This window comes from Lynx canadensis, chromosome D1, assembly GCF_007474595.2.
Source record: "Lynx canadensis isolate LIC74 chromosome D1, mLynCan4.pri.v2, whole genome shotgun sequence".
Classification (NCBI taxonomy): Eukaryota; Metazoa; Chordata; class Mammalia; order Carnivora; family Felidae; genus Lynx; species Lynx canadensis.
In genome coordinates this window covers 63,397,163-63,414,206 of record NC_044312.2, presented here as the reverse complement: position 1 = coordinate 63,414,206, position 17,044 = coordinate 63,397,163, and the positions used below count along the sequence as shown (strand labels likewise).

General features: G+C 48.4%; 1 protein-coding gene across 2 annotated transcripts; it reads right to left on the bottom strand.

Annotated features, from left to right (window-relative positions):
* Positions 1 to 77: 77 nt before the first annotated feature.
* Positions 78 to 4,765, bottom strand: SMPD1 (sphingomyelin phosphodiesterase 1). Of its 2 annotated transcripts, none has more exons than XM_030332196.2 (6): positions 4,268 to 4,765; positions 2,575 to 3,347; positions 1,859 to 2,030; positions 1,357 to 1,433; positions 1,007 to 1,152; positions 78 to 864 (listed from the first exon to the last, which is right to left on the bottom strand). In XM_030332196.2, the coding sequence occupies exons 1-6, from the start codon at positions 4,547 to 4,549 to the stop codon at positions 455 to 457; spliced, it is 1,860 nt and encodes a 619-aa protein (XP_030188056.1). In that variant the 5' UTR covers positions 4,550 to 4,765; the 3' UTR covers positions 78 to 454. The 2 variants fall into 2 exon arrangements, with proteins under 2 accessions (XP_030188056.1, XP_030188057.1); XM_030332197.1 differs by having other exon boundaries at positions 745 to 884; positions 4,268 to 4,740.
* Positions 4,766 to 17,044: the final 12,279 nt, after the last annotated feature.

Sequence of the window (17,044 nt, the reverse complement as noted above, 5' to 3'; positions counted from 1 at the left end):
CTCAGTTAGGATTATATTCCCAAAGCCCCCTTCCCCTGCCTCCTTGAAAAAAAGAAAGTGGGACACTTGCAGAGGGGTCTGGAGTCCAAGTCTCTTATCTTTATTTTAACGGCCTGACAACCAGGCAGCAGCAGTCCAGGGTTCCTGGCTGGCCAGCACAGGCCTGGGGTGAGAGCTCCTGTGTGGTCTGCTGTGGCAGGACCAACTTAGACCTTTGCTCCATAGTTATGAAAGGCAGCAGTCCCAGGGCAGCTGAGATGCTGGGCACAGAGCAGCCACCCTCTCTCCTGTATCTTGCCAAACCAGCTCCATGAAAGATGGTCCTGTTTCCCCGGTGTGCTTGGGGCTCAGGGATAGGGTTTTCCACCAGATGCTCTTCTTACCACAGCTGTCCTCTGGAGTTTTTGCAGCTTTCCTCACATTTGCACTTTCACAAATCTGGGCCATGGGGGTACTAGCAGAAAGATGGCCTTGGCTGCAGGCTCTGGACATCAGGGAGGCTTCCATCTGGCACCAGATGGCGACATAGAGCAGGGCTATCCGAGCGAGCTGAGAGCTGGGCGCACAGTGTAGTCAGGCGGCAGGGCATGCCACAGGGCTCTGAGGGGGGGTGGCCCTTATGGTAGAGAAACCAGAAGGTCTGGAAAAGTTGTGTGTCACCCCGCATGCGGTACACCAGATCATGCCAGGCGGCAGGCAGTGCATTGGGCAACCCGTAGGTTTCTCGAGCTCTATAGAGACGCTGCCAGTGTGGTATGGCTCCTGGCTCATTAGCCTGTGTCAGGTTCAGGATGTAGGTCTCATGATCTAGGACCACATGAGAGCTCCCCGGATAGTTGCCATCTATTTGGTAGACCCGGTAACCTGCAAGGAAGGAGGGCTGACTGGAAAGGGAAGGAACCAAGGCAACTCCAGGGAGAGGTCATATGTCCCGCCTGCCCCTTGCCAGCCATGGCCCCAACTCTGTTTCTGCTTCCTCTATCTCAACAACTCCCACATCACTCACCAGGATTAAGGCCGATGTAGGTGGTGGCACTGGGTGCCAGGAAGGCTACAGACAGTGGCCGGCTCAGGGTCTCCTCATCATAGAATACCTCAAACTCATCCACGTGGGTGTGGCCAAAGAACTGACCAGCCAAGGTGTTCTCATACCTGGCCAGAAGACACTAATTAGATTCAGAAGGTTTTAGGGACAGGGAAGAAATCTGGGGAGATGGGATGCTTTCTTTCTCCACACACTGAAGTAAGTAGCCTCTCTACCCCAAAGGGGCACCAGGAATGATAAAATACCCAAAGGAGTTTTCAAATGAACTTCAGACTCTTCATCTACCCCTCTTCTCCCCACTTCCCTCCTACCTGGCTACAATTCGATAATAATTCCAGCTCCAGCTTTTCAAGCAGTGCCCTGGGGGGATGTGGCCAATTATATGTACCTGCAGGGAGAGTTAAGGGAGGTTATCAGGGAGAATGCCCCTCTATTTGCTAGATGGAATGCTGCTTGATTCATCAATTGTTCAATAAGGCCAATTAGAACTTGAAATTTGGGGGGGGGGGGTAGGGGAGGGGAAGGAAGGTTATGAGGACAAGGAGGAGTCCAGGCAGCCCTGGCCAGGAGAGTTGGTACTCATCACTCTTACAACAGCTGTTACAGCTGGCCAGACACGGGAGTGAATGAGAGCTCCTAAGGGGGACCAGGAGCTGAACTCCTAGGGAATCCTATTGTTGGAACTCCAGAAAACCAGGCTTCTCTGCTCACAGATGCTCTGGCTCCAGATAGGAATATGGTCATAAAGGGCCTGCTTCTCCCCGCCACCCCCATGGAGCACCTATCCACCATGTTCTCACCACTTTCCCTCACCTTGTCTCCTCGATCCTCAGCTGCCTGAAGCTCTCCTACCAGCCACTGGAGCTGTCCAGCAGGATCTGTGGAGTTGATCAAGAGCCAGAAGTTCTCACGGGAACAAAAATTCATATTGAGAGAGATGAGGCGGAGGCCAGGGCGTGGGGAAAGGGCATAGAACCCCCCAATTCTGAAACAAAGTGAACACAAACAGTCAGCACTCATTCATAATCCTGGTCCTGTGCTCACAGTCCTATACTAAGCATTTGGGTGGAGGGCAGAGGCATACGGGACATCATCCCTACCAAGGGGCTCACATTCCAGCAGAAAACCAAACAGCACCGATTATAGGGTCCATATGACTGGGCAAATGGCTCAGAAAGCTAAGGGCTCTAGGCCTCAGAGATAAAAGAGAACTATAATGGGAAGCAAGGGCCATTCAGAAGGAGTATGATCTGGACCTGGAAAGTTGGGATGTTAAAGTTGCAGGGGGAGGGGAGGTGTTTTAGAGGGCCAACATGAACAGACACAGACTAGCATGGAGAAAGTATGCTGTCAATCCTGAGGGAGAGTGGCTGGACAGACATAAGGGCAGAGGTGGAGTATGGGGTTAGAGCCAGTGAAGAGAGCTGAGGACTCATGCTAGAAGAGTCACAGGTATGCCCAGGTCCCCTGCTCCCTTCACTATTATCCACTTTCTTTTCCCTTCCTGGGTTTCCATGGACCTCAACTACCTGAGGGTGTGAAGGGCTTCAGGAGGGAGCCAGGACTCCCATGCCTTGGCCATTGCCTCATAGAGCCAGCTGGAAGAGTGATTGCCCTCTATGAAGGGGGGAGGGAAGCCATTGACAGGTGTGCTCTCATGGTTGCCCACAGCAGGGTACACAGGCACTGGCCCCAAGAACTTCTTCACAAGGGCTGTGACAGTGGTCAGGGCCCGAAGCTGGTCCTGACGTGATTGGTGCCAGATATTGTGGGCGGGGATGTCTCCTGTCCAGTACACCATATCAAAGGGGCCGGCAGGGCCCAGCCCGCTCAACAGGCTCTCCAGGGTCCGCAGGGGCAGGTCACACTTGCTGTACTCGCCCCAGTATCCAGCACCTGGGCGGGAGGCAGGTGGCAGGCCAGAATCCTGGCGGCAACACAGTGGGTTCTCACAGTCAGGATCTGTGCCCTCCAGGTAGTCATGATCCCAGTGCAGGTCAGTGAGAAAGAGGATGCGGCTGACAGGGGCGCCTGGGGCCGGGGGCTTGGGTGGTTGTGGGGCCGGCTTTGGTACAGCTGGCAAAGAGATGTTCCAAGATGAGAAGACGTCCCAGTGCCCACAAGTGGAGCCCAGGAGCAGACCACAGGCCTCAGATGGGCTCAGCACTGAGCGTGTCCACACCTCCACCACATCATCTTCAAAGAGCTGGACAGTTGACTGGCACACAGCGGGCGGTGCTATCTTCAGCAGTTTGCAGAGCTTGGTGGCTATGGAGCCCACCCACTCCACACCGGACTCCTTCTGTGGTGGGAAGAACCAGTGATGAGAGGTCAGAGACAGCACAGGGACCAGGCCAACCCCTGGCTACCATCATCTGTGCCTTCATATCCAAACTGGGGCCAAGCCAGACTCAATGCCACTGTGGTGAAGAGACCTCAGAGCACCCCCTGACTCCCACAGATATTGCCCTGTGACTCAGGCAGCACTAGGCCAGTACTTCCTCTTCAGCTCAGTAGGCAGTGGCATTTCAGGCCTTTTGCTTGCCTGGCTGGCTTCCTCAGTCACTGTCTGCAGAGTGCCTTGAAATTCGGGCTGGGCAATATAGCTGTCCAGAGTTTGGGGACACATACAAAGGCAGGTTCCCTGGGGAGACCTGCAAAACTCACCTACCAACCAGCATTCATCATCCCATCAGGGTCAGGGCAGCCCCATCTACTCCCACACCCTTGGATCTTTCTGAATTCAAGTCCCTTCTGAGCAGCTAGTACAGGCATGGTGCTCCGGATTAGCGATGCCAAATGTAAGGCACAGGGGGATCCAGAGTCAGATATACCAGGAAAGGAGTCCCAGCCTTGTCGCCAGCTATGTGCCCTCGGTGAAGTTACTTCACCTCTCCCAGATGCTCTTCATTTGGCAAATGGAGATACTGTAATGAAAACACCTCACAGACTTGACTTGACCTGTATAAAATGGCTAGCACAGTGCCAGGCATATAATTTGAGCTCTTTCCTTACTTCACAAGGTCACAATGGAGGTAGTGGTGGCGTGTAGACATGGGTGTCCCTAAAGGAGAGCAAATCCGGTAAAGGCTAGTATCCTCCAGCCTCTTCATCAGGGATGCTCTTCATGACCCCAGCCCCAGCCCATCCACTCCCCGCTCCCGCTCCCGCCCCCGCCAGCGCTCCCTTGGCTGCTCCGCTGCAGGCCCTTTAAGCGCTCACCTTCAGCCCAAAGTCGATAGCGGTGAACAAGCTTTTGCAAACTGGGCAGGTGAGGTTCCACCACCCAAAGGCGTCACGGAGCTGGGGCACTAAGCGACCGACGTGTTGGCTTTGGACGGGAAGAGGGTGGGCCCCGGCCGGGGCCCAGAGAACCAACGCCAGAATCAGAGGCAGGCCCATCCACAGAAGCCTCAGTCTGGGGGACCCTCGGGTCCGGTCCGATTCCTGCTCCGGGCCGGACCTGCGGTGGCCCTGGCCGGGAGATACTCCATGGCGGGGCATTGCCCGGCTTCCTAGACAGGGCTGGTTCACCCCTCCGGGTCCCCCGGGTCTCGGCCCTGGCTAGCTCTCAAAGCGCGGGGCAAAAGCAGGGACGGCCAACGAGCCCCCGGGGCAGTCGGCTGACTGCTCCGCGTCCAGCCGCAAGGCAGCTCCGCCCCTTCCTCTTCCTGGGTTCCCCAGCAGGAGATCTCCCCAGCAGCCGGGATCCGGGTCTGCGAGGGAGGCTGAGGGGGCGGAGCGTACCAGGACCCCGCCCATGCCCCGCCCCGGCTCTGACCGGACTGCGCGCGCAGCTGAGCGGAGGGAAGCTGTGTGCGCCCTAACCGCGGGAGGTCGCTGTCGTAGTCCTTGTACATGCTGTGGAGGCAATCAAATGTGGCTGGTGAAAGGCTCGCGGAGGCTCCTAGGCGCCTGCTCTCTTCAAACCTGGACTAAATTCCTGGAATAGCTGATTGCCAGGCCCACCTGGCACACTACTGGCCCACCACAGGAAAGGAAATCTGGGGAACAGCACGCCCTAATAGGGCAGGGATTCTCACACTGAGTGTGTTGCCTCTGCCCTGAGAGCGCCTCCCCTCCATCTCCCCTGTTCTGCCACAGGCACCAGGACCCTTGAGTCACCCTGAGAATCTTTGAGTCACATTTGATGCAGAGTTCCTGATGGAAAGGGCTCTGAACTCGTGGGGACACCCATACATTTACCTTACAGATGAGGAAACTGTGGCTCAGAGATGGTGAAGTGACTAAAAAGGAGTACAGATCATACAGCGAGGAGGACCAGGAACATGAACTAGAACTTGGGTGTCCCTTGCATCTATGATGGTGAAAGTAACATTTACTGAGCTCTATGCATGTTCCGGCATGGATCCAGACACTTTATAGTTACTATCTTCAATTGGAACAACCCTAAGAAGTAAGTATAATACTATTATTACTTCCATTTTGCAGATGGGGAAAATGAAGCATGGGGAAGTTAAGTGGCAGGACAGCAGTTAAAACCTGAGCTGTTTACCTCCTCGAGTGCTTCTCCAAGATCCACAGAGCTACCAAAGTCCTGTCAGTTCTTTCCTTTGAGAATTTCAAGTGACTTTTCCTGAGTTCATCAGGGCATCTTCTCAGAGTAATTGTAGTATAATAAGTATATTTGGTCTTTGTCTCGAATTCCTGTTCAGGGCACTGAGCTCCTAAAACCCTTTGAATTTCCTGGGTGATTGAGTGCTTTTGTTATTTATACTACCCCTTTTCAATCACACCTAAATTTATGCTAATGAGCCTGAAGATGGGGCTGGTGACTTAAAGACAAAGTGATTAGAGGGTGAGAAATTTCAGCTCCACCCTCAACCTACAGGGAAGGGAGGAGTGGAGATTGAGCTCTTTATCTCTTTGATAGTTTCCTGTTGGTGAATTTAAGGAGTTGCTAGTAGGGTGGCACACCTGGAGAGCACATGGCAGCTTCATGACATCCCCCCCCCCCCCCCCCCCCCCCCCGTGCCTTATCCTGTGGATTTCTTCCATTTGGCTATTTCTGACTATACCCTTTATAATAAACTGGTAAATGTAAATAAGGTGTTTTCTGAGTTCTGTAAGCTGTTCCAGCAAAATATCAAACCTGAGGAGAGTGTCCTGGAACCCCAGAAGCTGGGCAATTCTGTGGGACTGAGTTCTTTAATTTGTGGGATCTGATGCTGCCTCTAGGTAGTGTCAGAATTGAATTGAATTGCTGTATAGCCAGTTGGTTTTGGAGAATTTGAGAGTTGTTAGGTATCACCAGAAGTGGTGTCAGAAGTAGGATATGCTGGGGTGCCTCGATGGCTCAGTCGGTTAAGCATCAGACTTCGGCTCAGGTCATGATCTCACGGTTCATGGGTTTGAGCCCTGTGCTGACAGCTCCAAGCCTGGAGGCTACTTCAGATTCTGTGTCTCCCTTTCTCTCTTTGCCCCTTCCCTGCTTGTGCTCTCTCTCTCTCTCTCCCTCTCTCAAAAATACATAAATAAACACTTAAAAAAGGATTTGCTAAAATAATAATAATAATAAATAAAATAAAATAAAGAAAGAAGTAGGATTTACTGGCCTGGCCCTAGCTTATGAAAACATGTGTTTTGGGAAAAGAGAGAATGAAAGGGTAGAGGAGAAGAGAAGGAACCTTTGATTCCTGGGTGGCAATGTTCACATAGTCACCCATAGTATCAAACAGCAATTGTGCTATAATCAATTACTAAAGGTAAAATTTACCAATGGAGTTTAGAGATGGATCTAATTCCTGGGAAATTGATTCACTGGATGCTTAAGGAAATGGAAACTAATAAAAAAGCAAACTATATAATCTCTCTTTCTCTCTTTATTTATTTTTGAGAGAGAGAGAGAGAGAGAGCACTCACAAGCGGAGTAGGGGCAGAGAGAGAGGGGAACAGAGGAACCAAAGTGGTCTTGGCACTGACAGCAGAGGGCCCAATGTAAGGCTTGAACTCACCAACTGCGAGATCATGACCTGAGCCGAAGTTTGATGCTTAACTGACTGAGCCACGCAGGTGCCCCCAAACTATATAATCTCTTGGTTGTTGTTATCTGTAATCGCTAAAATGAAAGAAAGGTAGAGGGCTGGGTGAGACCTTGATGCTGGACCAAGCTCAGATTTTGGTTAGTCTGGGTTTTGGCTTATGTTGGGACTATTGAGAGTACCTCTAAAACTCTGTCATAAGAAGATGGGCCACAAGGGAGAGGACAAAACCACGAAACTACTGAAACCATGAGGTATCATGTGAGGGAGTTGTTTTATTTTGTAGATTAGTATCATCAACTTCCTGAAGAACCTTTACTGAAATGGATTGTGAGTGTGACTAATTTAGGGGCAGTATCTTTGTTTTTACATGCTTCAGCATGGAAGAGCATGTTTGGGTTGTTACTGGACCCATAGCTCACTATGGAAAAATCGCAGATGGCCATACAGAGACACAGAGGGTTATTCCTAAGGAAATGACCAGCCTGCTAGATTGGATAAAACCACTTCCATCCCCCACCCCCCACCCCCCACAAGTAACTTTCCTGCTGTAAAATCAGTCCAAGAAGCCTTATCAAATTTGGTGTCTAAGCTTCCCTTCATGGGTGTTACTGATGTTAATAAAAACATTAGATTAACAAGAGAATGGAGAGACAAAAAGGGGAGAGTCAAAGTTCATCTTGATGGACAGCAGGATGGACATATCTAGATGGTTATTAAGAAGAAGGTTTCAAGTAGCCCCATTTGTCCCATTTGTCCCATTTGTTAACTATTGTTGCTCTCAGTCTCTGTCCTTGCTATGTAAGAGGACATTGATGACCCTCAGAGCCCAAATTCTACCTGTTTTCCAAGATCTTATCCCATGAAGTCCTTTCCTTTGCTCACATCTTATTTCCTTAACAGTCTCTTTCTTGCCCACTCCCTTCTTGCTCATTTGCCCAATTCTCTTTCTTACAGTGTTCTCTTTCTTACAGTTCATATAGTTGGTTTTGGTGGCACCATTATCGATGCATATCACACACCCTTATCCTTCTGAGTAGGTGATCAAAAGCCCCTCTTCCCCTGACATGGATGACATTATTCTTCAGGAATTGAATTAGATTCTGAGACAAAGATGAACATGCAAGAGATTTCTTCAGGGACACCTGGGTGGCTCAGTCAGTTAAGTGTCTGATTTTGGCTCAGGTCATGATCTCATGGATTGTGAGTTCGAGCCCCACGTTGGGCTCTGTGCTGACAGCTCAGAGCCTGGAGCCTGCTTTGGATTCTGTGTCTCCCTCTTTCTATGCCCCTCCTCAACTCATGTGTGCGTATGCGTGTGCTCTCCTTGCTCTCTTTTTCTCTCTCAAAAATAAATAAACATTAAACAAAGTATAAAAAAAAGATTTTTTCAGAAGTGCTTTTGGAATCTATAGCTGTGGAAGGATGGGAAAGATAGTGGGATTGGGCAGAGGGACATGTTGAGCTTTGATGCTACCTCAGTAGAGACCTCAGCAGACCCAGTGGGAGTTCTGAAGCTGGGATGACCCTTCAAAGTTGTCCTGAAATGGCATGAGGGGGCTTGCTTCATTTGGGGAAGTTCCTGTGGGTGCTGATAGCTGAGGGCTTTCTGTTGAGAGCAGGCCTAACAGATGGGAGAATAAGTCCTTCGTTCCTGGAGGGAGACCAGGTGGCAATGACAGTGTCTACCACAGTCCATCCACCTCGTGTGCCACTTGGATCCATTTCTTCATATAAGTTCTGGGAGCAGTTCCCCCAGCATTGTGGTGAGCCTCTCTCTTCATGGTGGAAACTTAGAAAAGGAAAGCTAGTAGGAAGAATTATGGTTACTGTAACTGATATCAGGATAGCAAGGAATACCCATCATTTTTCTTTTCTACCGCACATTCTAGATTTCCTTCCTCCTTAGCTAGCACCTCTGGTGATTTCAGTGGCTTTACCTGATGGTGTGATCCAGACTTTTACTCCTGAGGTGTGTGAGCATCTGGTATCCATGCCCTCCTCAAGCCATTGCTTCTGCATTTTTTTATTTTACCATCAAAAGAGAGGAGGAGAGTGTCAAGAGGCTCCCGAGTGGACAAGCTGATGCCAGACTATTTCTCCTCCATCTCTTTTGTGTAGCAGCTGCCCTGCCTCCTCTATTCTTGTAATCAGGATCTACTCTGTGGCCAAGATGGTGATGCTTCTTCTTGCCCTTCACACAAGGAGCCAAAAGTTGCTGGGCAGCAGCCATACTCTCTCCCCTGTTGGACACATTTTCCCTTTGGGAATCAGGACCTCTAAACCTGTGGGGCCTAGCATTGTAGGGACAGGAAGCACAAATTCTCCAGGCAGATCATAGGAGTAATGGTAAGAAGCCAATTCCTGCTTCCTCCCTTGTTTTTGGACTCATGCGTTCTACCTGTTGGGCACACTGCATAATATGAAGGTTGCTATTTTAAAGTGGACACTGCATGCTGGAAGACAGCACACTGTCTTTAGGTATCATTTTCAAGTTTATGCTTTAGCTGTGCCTTCACCAGCCCATTCCATCACTGTATCAGACTGGCAGTTTCTGGGTTGTGTGGTATGTAATGTGACCAGTGGGTTGCCTAATCACTTTATACCTCCTTTGGGCTCCTTGGGCTTTATACCCCTCCTGGGCTCACTTTATACCTCCTTTGCCAAAGACTGGGTCCTTGGTCTGATGTGATGGGATTCCATGCCTGTTGTTCAAACACTGTAAGCTCTTAGATGATGGTGATGGTTGACTCAGGAAAGGTAAAACCATGCCTGAAATATGTTATTTATTCCTGACAAAACAAACTGCTTCACCCTTTAGAGTAGAAGGAATCCAGTGTAGTCAACTTGCCACCAAGGGGCTAGTTGGTCTCTTCAAGGTATGGTGCCATCTTGGAGACTTGGCTTCTGTTTTTGCTGCTAGCAAGTTTGCTGCTAGCAGGTTAGACACTTGACATTTGGCAAAAACCTTTATCAGGTTTGGTAAGTGGGAGCCCACCCTATTGGGCGTATGGGAATGGGTTTCTAATGATTAATGCTGACGCCTAGCCTCTATTTTGGGAGGAGACTCCTATCATTTCTATTGCTGTCAGTGAGTCCACCAACTCAGCAGTAGTGTTTTCTGCCATCAGCCTTGGCCTATATAGTAGAGCCATTATGGAATGTCTTGGTGATGCTGGTAGCCCTCCTACCAAACATTCCTTATTACTTTGGCAAATTATGTATCCTGTGGAATATAGTTATTTCATGAGTTTTCCAACCTTATAAAGTCTATCCTTCTTGACACCCACTTTCTGAGCCTTTTTATCCTTCCTGTCAGTTACGGCATTTCTGCCTCACTTGGTGCAGGCTGTCACTTTCTCTGTGCTTTTAGTTGCAGATTAATTATTTTACACTTTTCATTACTCTTTTCTAGAGCATCCATGAGCTTAGCTATAATCACTCAACTTCCTTATTCTTTTTTTTTTAATTTTTAAAATGTTTATTTATTTTTGAGAGAGACATAGACAGAGTCGACCAGGGGAGGGGCAGAGAGACGGAGACACAGAATGGGAAGCAGGCTCCAGGCTCCAGGCTGTCATCCCAGAGCCCGATGTGGGGCTCAAACTCATGAACTGTGAGATCGTGACCTGAGCCAAAGTCAGACGCTTAACTGACTAAGCCATCCAGGTGCCCCTCAATTCCCTTATTCTTATAGTTACAGTTTCCCTCATGTTTCTCAAAAATCTGATTCACTGAACCAGCCAGTGCATTTCTTTGCACCAGGATACCATCCCAATTCACCAGGGACTCTCCAACTCCACCTAACCGATGCTGGGTCCCTGTCAGCTGGATGGCGAGTGATCCTGCTTTAAAATCCCATGTTAGCATCTGCTTTCTTAGAGCATCCTGGCACCAGCTGCTGCAGGTTGGGTTATCCATAGCAGACCCTAAGATGGAGATGAACTTGCTGGAGGTTTCTTAGGGAGTACTCTCAGGATCACCTCCTGTGAAGGAAAGGAAGCAAGTAGGATTGGGCAGGGGGAGAGGATGAATGTTGAGTCAGTCTCTGCAGAGGCCTCAGCCAACCCTACAGTGGGTTCTGAAGCTGAGAAGACTTTTCAGATTGTTCCAAGCTGAATCAGGGGGACCGAGCCTTTGTTCCCTTCTAAATTAATTGGTCATAGGATGCTTCAGAAAGGGGGTATGACCTTGGGCAAGGTGGCTTTCCTAGGTGAGGGCTCCTGTATGGGCTCATCATTGAGGGCCATATTCCAGCAGCACCCCCAACATCTGGGGGGGCCAAGTCCTTCATTCCTGAAGGGGAACCTGGGTGACCCATAGCAGTGTCCACCACACTCCTATTCCCAGGGTCCACCTTAAGAAAGGACATAAATACAACTTGGATATCCTATGGCCTAAGAATCATTATGAGCAGAGTTCTGTGGGGCTAAGAGTGAGAGTGGTAAGGGCCACTTTATTCTTTATTTTCTCTGGATTTTAGAAACTCTGAAACCTATTTTGGAGGCTCCTAGGCTACTGGACAATGGGTAAAACTCAGGGAAGGGGAGAGGAGCCTGGTGTTAAAGATCTAAGGCTCACACAGCCCCTGCTTCCATAGCAAATTGGGTGCCAGGCTTGGAGAGTGATTGGCATGGGAATAATATGCCTGGTTGGGACAGAGAACTTCCTAGTTAATTTGGACTAATTGGATCAGGTACCACTAGGGTACCTGTGCTCTTTTGTGTCAGGAAACCTGTTCAAATTCTGTACAGGTAACCAGCCAACTCTCCAGCTGCCTTTAGAACTGCAGATTAAATCCATAATTGCCCCTCCTCCCTGGCAGCAGCCTAGAACTGATGGGAAGAGGTCCCCCTCTTGTGGATATTTTAGGGAGTACTAGAGAACTAGGAATTTATGGATTCGAGGGCATGGACCCTGAAGAAATGGAATCTTCTGACAGGCAATTGCAACAGTGTGTCCCAAACCCTCCATGGTAGGGACTGTGGCTGTGGGGATGGGCGTTAGATTCAGTCTCCTGGGTTAGAATCCTGGCTCTGTTGCTCACTCATTGTGTGACCTGGAAAAAACACATCACTTTCTGAGCTTTGATTTCTTCCTAGATGACATGGGGATAATAATGGTGCGTGGTGGTTGTGAGATTCAGTGAGATCCCACGGACTTAGAACAGTATGTAGTGTCGAGGAGGTGTTTAGTGTCTGATGCCATCCTGTTAAGCTACATCTTCAATCTGTACTATCATTGCTTTAATGAGGTCCAGCTCAGTGCTCCCGGCTACCCATGCCCCATTCATAGTATCCATTGCAGGGGAGAGGAACTTACTGTGGTGAGGTGAAGGCCAAAGGAAAGAATGTGGGAAGAGGCATCTAGGTGGCTCAGTAGGTTAAGCATCCGACTTCAGCTCAGGTCATGATCTTGTGGTTTGGGAGTTCGAGCCCCGTGTCAGGCTCTGTGCTGTCAACTTGGAGCCTGGAGTCTGCTTCAGATTCTGTGTGTCTCTCTCTACCCCTTCCCTGCTTGTTCTCTGTCTCTCTCTCTCTCTCTCTCTCTCTCTCTCTCTCTCTGTCTCTGTCTCTCAAAAATAAGTAAACATTAAAAAAATGTTTTAAAGGAAAGAATGTGGGAAACTTTGAAAAATCCTTTCCCTCACTGCCCTCACTTCCACCTAATTACCCATGGAAGATGTAGGGAGCATTTACCTAACAGATGGTGACTTGGCTCCTTTTATTGCCAGGCAGTCATACATTTATTAGCTCAACACACACACACACACACACACACACACACACACACACACCCCCCACACACACACTCATACTCTGTTTGTCTAAACAAAAACCTCACAGAATTCAGCCTCCCTAGAAAAGCCCTTTAGTCATCTACTGTTATTCATGCAACCTCTCTCCCCACCCGAATTCCTTATGAAAGGATTCTTTCAGTAACAACAATTCCCTTCAGAGGGGGAGAGAGAAATTTTGCATCTAAGAGAAATATAATTTAGAAATTTCCCTATGTTGTTATACTAGTAACTGAGCAGTTCTAACCAGTCCAATAGGAGTTTCCATGGGGGACATGTGGGGAGTTGTGGGAGCAGAGAGGAGGCATGTCACCTGGATCTGAGGGCCTTAGTGCAGGTTCCCTAGGAAGTGAGTTACGTCTATGCTAGGACCAAAGAATGGAATGAGACTAATGTCCCTGCAGAGGGAACTGCAAGTGCAGTCCTGTGGCAAGGAAGGGCTGGCAGGTTTGGGAACTGAGGCAGAAGACAGTATGACCACAGGAGCCCTGGGAGGGAGTTGGAAGGTGTATGAGGCTGAGGCTGGAGACTGGCACTGGCCAGAGTAGGAGAATTACATTAGAGGTTAGTCTTAATCCCCAAAGGAATGAATGCATTTATTATTAATTAATTAATTAATTAATTATCCAGCCAGCCAGCCAGCTATTCAGGTGACACATACGCAGAAGTTTATTCTGCGCCAAGTGTTGGGCCAGGGACGCTGAAACACAGAGATGACTGTGCCCCAGCACCTCCCACAGACAGCTCATGGTGGTGGGAAGACACAGACATGAAGCACAGACCTACGAGAAAGGGCTTCTGGAGGCAGCTTTCTTGGTACTGTAGAAGTCGAAGAAGTGGTTGATTCCCGCTAACTGCAGAGAAAAGGTTCATGGAGATGAGGACATTTTTTCCAGGAGGCCAGTCTTGAAATATGAGTTAGTATTTGCCTGGAGGACGAGATTGGGAAGAGGTTTCTCCTTCCTTTTCAATGCTTGAGATGTACTAACCATCTTTCAGAGCCTAAACAACAGGCTCCCAGATTTCTCAGGGCCTTTGCACCTATACTGTTCCTTCTACCTAAAAAGATCTTCCCTCTCCTTTCACTTAATTAACTGCAACTCATTCTTTTAAAAAATGTTTATTTATTTTGAGAGAGAGATAGGGAGCAAGCCGGGGAGAGGCAGAGAGAGAGGGAGACAGAGAATCTCATGCAGGCTCCACACTGCCAGCACAGACCCGGATGTGAGGCTTGAACTCATGAATCATGAGATCATGAACTGAGCTGAAATCAAGAGTCAGACGCTTAATGGCTGAGCCACCCAGGCACCCCTGCTACTCATTCCTTAGTTCAACTGTGACTTCCTTGAGGATGCTTTCCCTGATCTATTTTTTTCTTTTTCTTCCTCTTTCCCTCTTTTCTCCTCCTCCTTCTCCCTTCCCCCTCCTCCTTGTCCTCTTTCTATCCTACCCCTCCTTCTCTTCCTCCTCCTCCTCCTCCTTCTTAATCCCCCACCATAGTTCTCATTGCAGTTATAACATTGCATTTGTTTATGTGCTTATTTAATTACTGCCTGCCTTCTCCAGTACATTGTAAGCTTCATGAGAGTCGGGACCATGTCTAGTCTTGCTCCCATTGTATCCCTAGTATTCACCACAATGTCTGCCAGTGCCTCCATAAGATTGGTTGCTTGAATAAATTGGAAGTGAGAGGATAAACAAAGGGCCAAAAGCATGAAACACTATGCAAAAGAGGAAATTTCCAAAAGTTTGAATGAAGGCTAGTTGTGCAAGGAGATGCAGGGAGATAGGCACAGCCCATGTGTTGAAGAGTTGGTTGCAAATTTGGACAACTGAGTATTAAAGGATTTTATTGGAGTTTATCCCGAAGGCTATGGAGCTTCAGTGAGGAGAGCCAGAGAGATCAGCTGGTAAAGAGGGTGATAGGTGAGGTTAAAGATGATGAATTCTGAAGTGGGATTTAAGAGGGGTGTTTGGCAGGGAAATAGATAGAAGAGATACCTGGAAAGCAGCATCCACAGAACCTCCTGGATGCTGTGGGAACAGGGCTCTTGATGCCTTCCAAGTGGCCACCTCAGATCTGTACGTAAACAAATGAACACAGGGAGCACTTGAATTAAAGACACCAAGGTTTTTGTTATAGCTGATAGGCAGATGGACCACACATGTAAGAGTTGGGCTGGCACAAGAAAAGGGATGCAGCTTCCTCTGAGGTTAAAGGTAGGTGTAGGAGGAGGACAGAAAACAGAAGGATTGCAAAGTCCAGGTGATCTTTTAGGAATTGAGGTCACGTAAGCCATAATAACCTGCTTCCTCCCGCATCTGCCTAGTTCCTTGTCCATCAAGTTTTACCTTAGTCACTCTAGCACACACAGGGCACCCTCCCTATGCTTCACCCACATCACACTCATCTAGCACCCAGCACTACACAATTACTCAGTGGTTTCCCCAGGAGATCACAAGTGATGGGGGGTAGGGGAGCAAGACCTTCAGTGTCTCCCATTTTATCCCCGCTCCCTGGCATGGTGCCTCGGGTATAGTAAAGGCTTACTGTTTATTTGTTCAAAGAGAAAGGAGAGGTTTTCTAGTATCTAATCTAATAATTTTATATACATACTCCCCTTTCCCTCAGTAAAACTTCATTCCCCCCAAAGAAATTTTTTCAACTGTGTTTCTTGGAAGTTTAGCTTCCTTGAGGGGAAGTTTGAAATAAAACTGTAACCTTTGCTTGAAATCAACTTGTGTAAGTTGCTTTAACAAAGCCCTTGCTTTGCTTTATGTGAGTAATAACACCCACACTTTTTTGTTACATCAGTGTGAGGACCACACCCTATGTGTTTCATTTTGAAAACCAGTTTTCTTAAAACCAGAAATGCAATATATTCACGTTTAAAAAATTTTTTTTCAGGTACTTAAACGGTTTACTTTAACTAGAGAATGCTTCTTCCTACCCCAACTCACTGAGCCTTTCTTTTGGAGAGAAACATGGTTCCTTTTTTGTGTGTGTTTTTAGAATGTTTCTAGAATGTTTCTACTATAGAGTGTGTGTGTGTGTGTGTGTGTGTGTGTGTGTGTGTGTGTAATAGAATGTTGAATGGACTTCTGATGCCTCAATTAAAAAAAAAATTTTGGGGGCGCCTGGGTGGCGCAGTCGGTTAAGCATCCGACTTCAGCCAGGTCACGATCTTGCTGTCCGTGAGTTCGAGCCCCGCGTCAGGCTCTGGGCTGATGGCTCGGAGCCTGGAGCCTGTTTCCGATTCTGTGTCTCCCTCTCTCTCTGCCCCTCCCCCGTTCATGCTCTGTCTCTCTCTGTCCCAAAAATAAATAAAAAACGTTGAAAAAAAAAAACTTTAAAAAAAAAATTTTTTTTTTTAATCTTTATTTTTGAGAGAGAGAGAGAGAGAGACAGAGTGCGAGTGGGGGAGGAACAGAGAGCGGGAGATGCAGAATCCCAAGCAGGCTTCAGGCTCCGAGCTGTCAGCACAGAGCCCGATGTGGGGGTCGAACTCATAAACTGTGAGATCATGACCTGAGCTGAAGTTGGATGCTTAACCGACTGAGCCATCCAGGCGCACCAGTGATGCCTCAATATTTTGACCAAAGCTCTAAGGTTAGACAATATACATACCCAAAGGATTACTTAAAAGTTGGCTGAACAGATCCTTTCACCCTCATCCTAACATCCACCTTTGGTCTACATAAAAGAAGTCTAAAAATTCTATGGCAGTTAAGCACAGGGGCAAGTGCTGTGATTCTTCTAAGTATGTGTATGTTTGTGTACATGTGTGGATGGCAGGAGGAGGCTGCTAAGGAAACCACTAAGAGTGATTGGTAATCTAGTATCTTTCTTGGGGAGAAAGGCTTGGGGAATTGCAGAGGCTATACCCAACGCAATCCCAATACAGCTACCACAGCCAAGTATGGTGAGAGAGTTCTTGGAAGAGCTTCATATGTGACATAGACTCTCCTGCTTCCTCTCCCACCTGTATGTTTCAGGCGGGGAGGCTGGCTGGAGTAGCCCTCAGCGTTAGGGTGAGGAGAGAAGGCAGTGATGGGGTAGTGTGCGTGCTAACAGTATGTGTCTAAGTCACATGAATACCAAAGAAAAGAGCTGAATGGGAAGGAACCTTGTGCAAGGGGGCACTTGGTACTGCAAGAGGAGACTACAGAGTATGCTTCACTAGAGAGGAACTGAGAACA

What these genes read in the sequence shown, in the direction of transcription:
- SMPD1 (XM_030332196.2), bottom strand. Translation starts at nt 4,549, where the DNA reads ATGCCCCGCCATGGAGTATCTCCCGGCCAGGGCCACCGCAGGTCCGGC. An exon ending in GAAGCCCTTCACACCCTCAG is followed by an intron (nt 2,031 to 2,574) that starts GTAGTTGAGGTC and finishes ACTTTGTTTCAG; the next exon opens with AATTGGGGGGTTCTATGCCC. An exon ending in TATTATCGAATTGTAGCCAG is followed by an intron (nt 1,153 to 1,356) that starts GTAGGAGGGAAG and finishes TCTTCTGGCCAG; the next exon opens with GTATGAGAACACCTTGGCTG.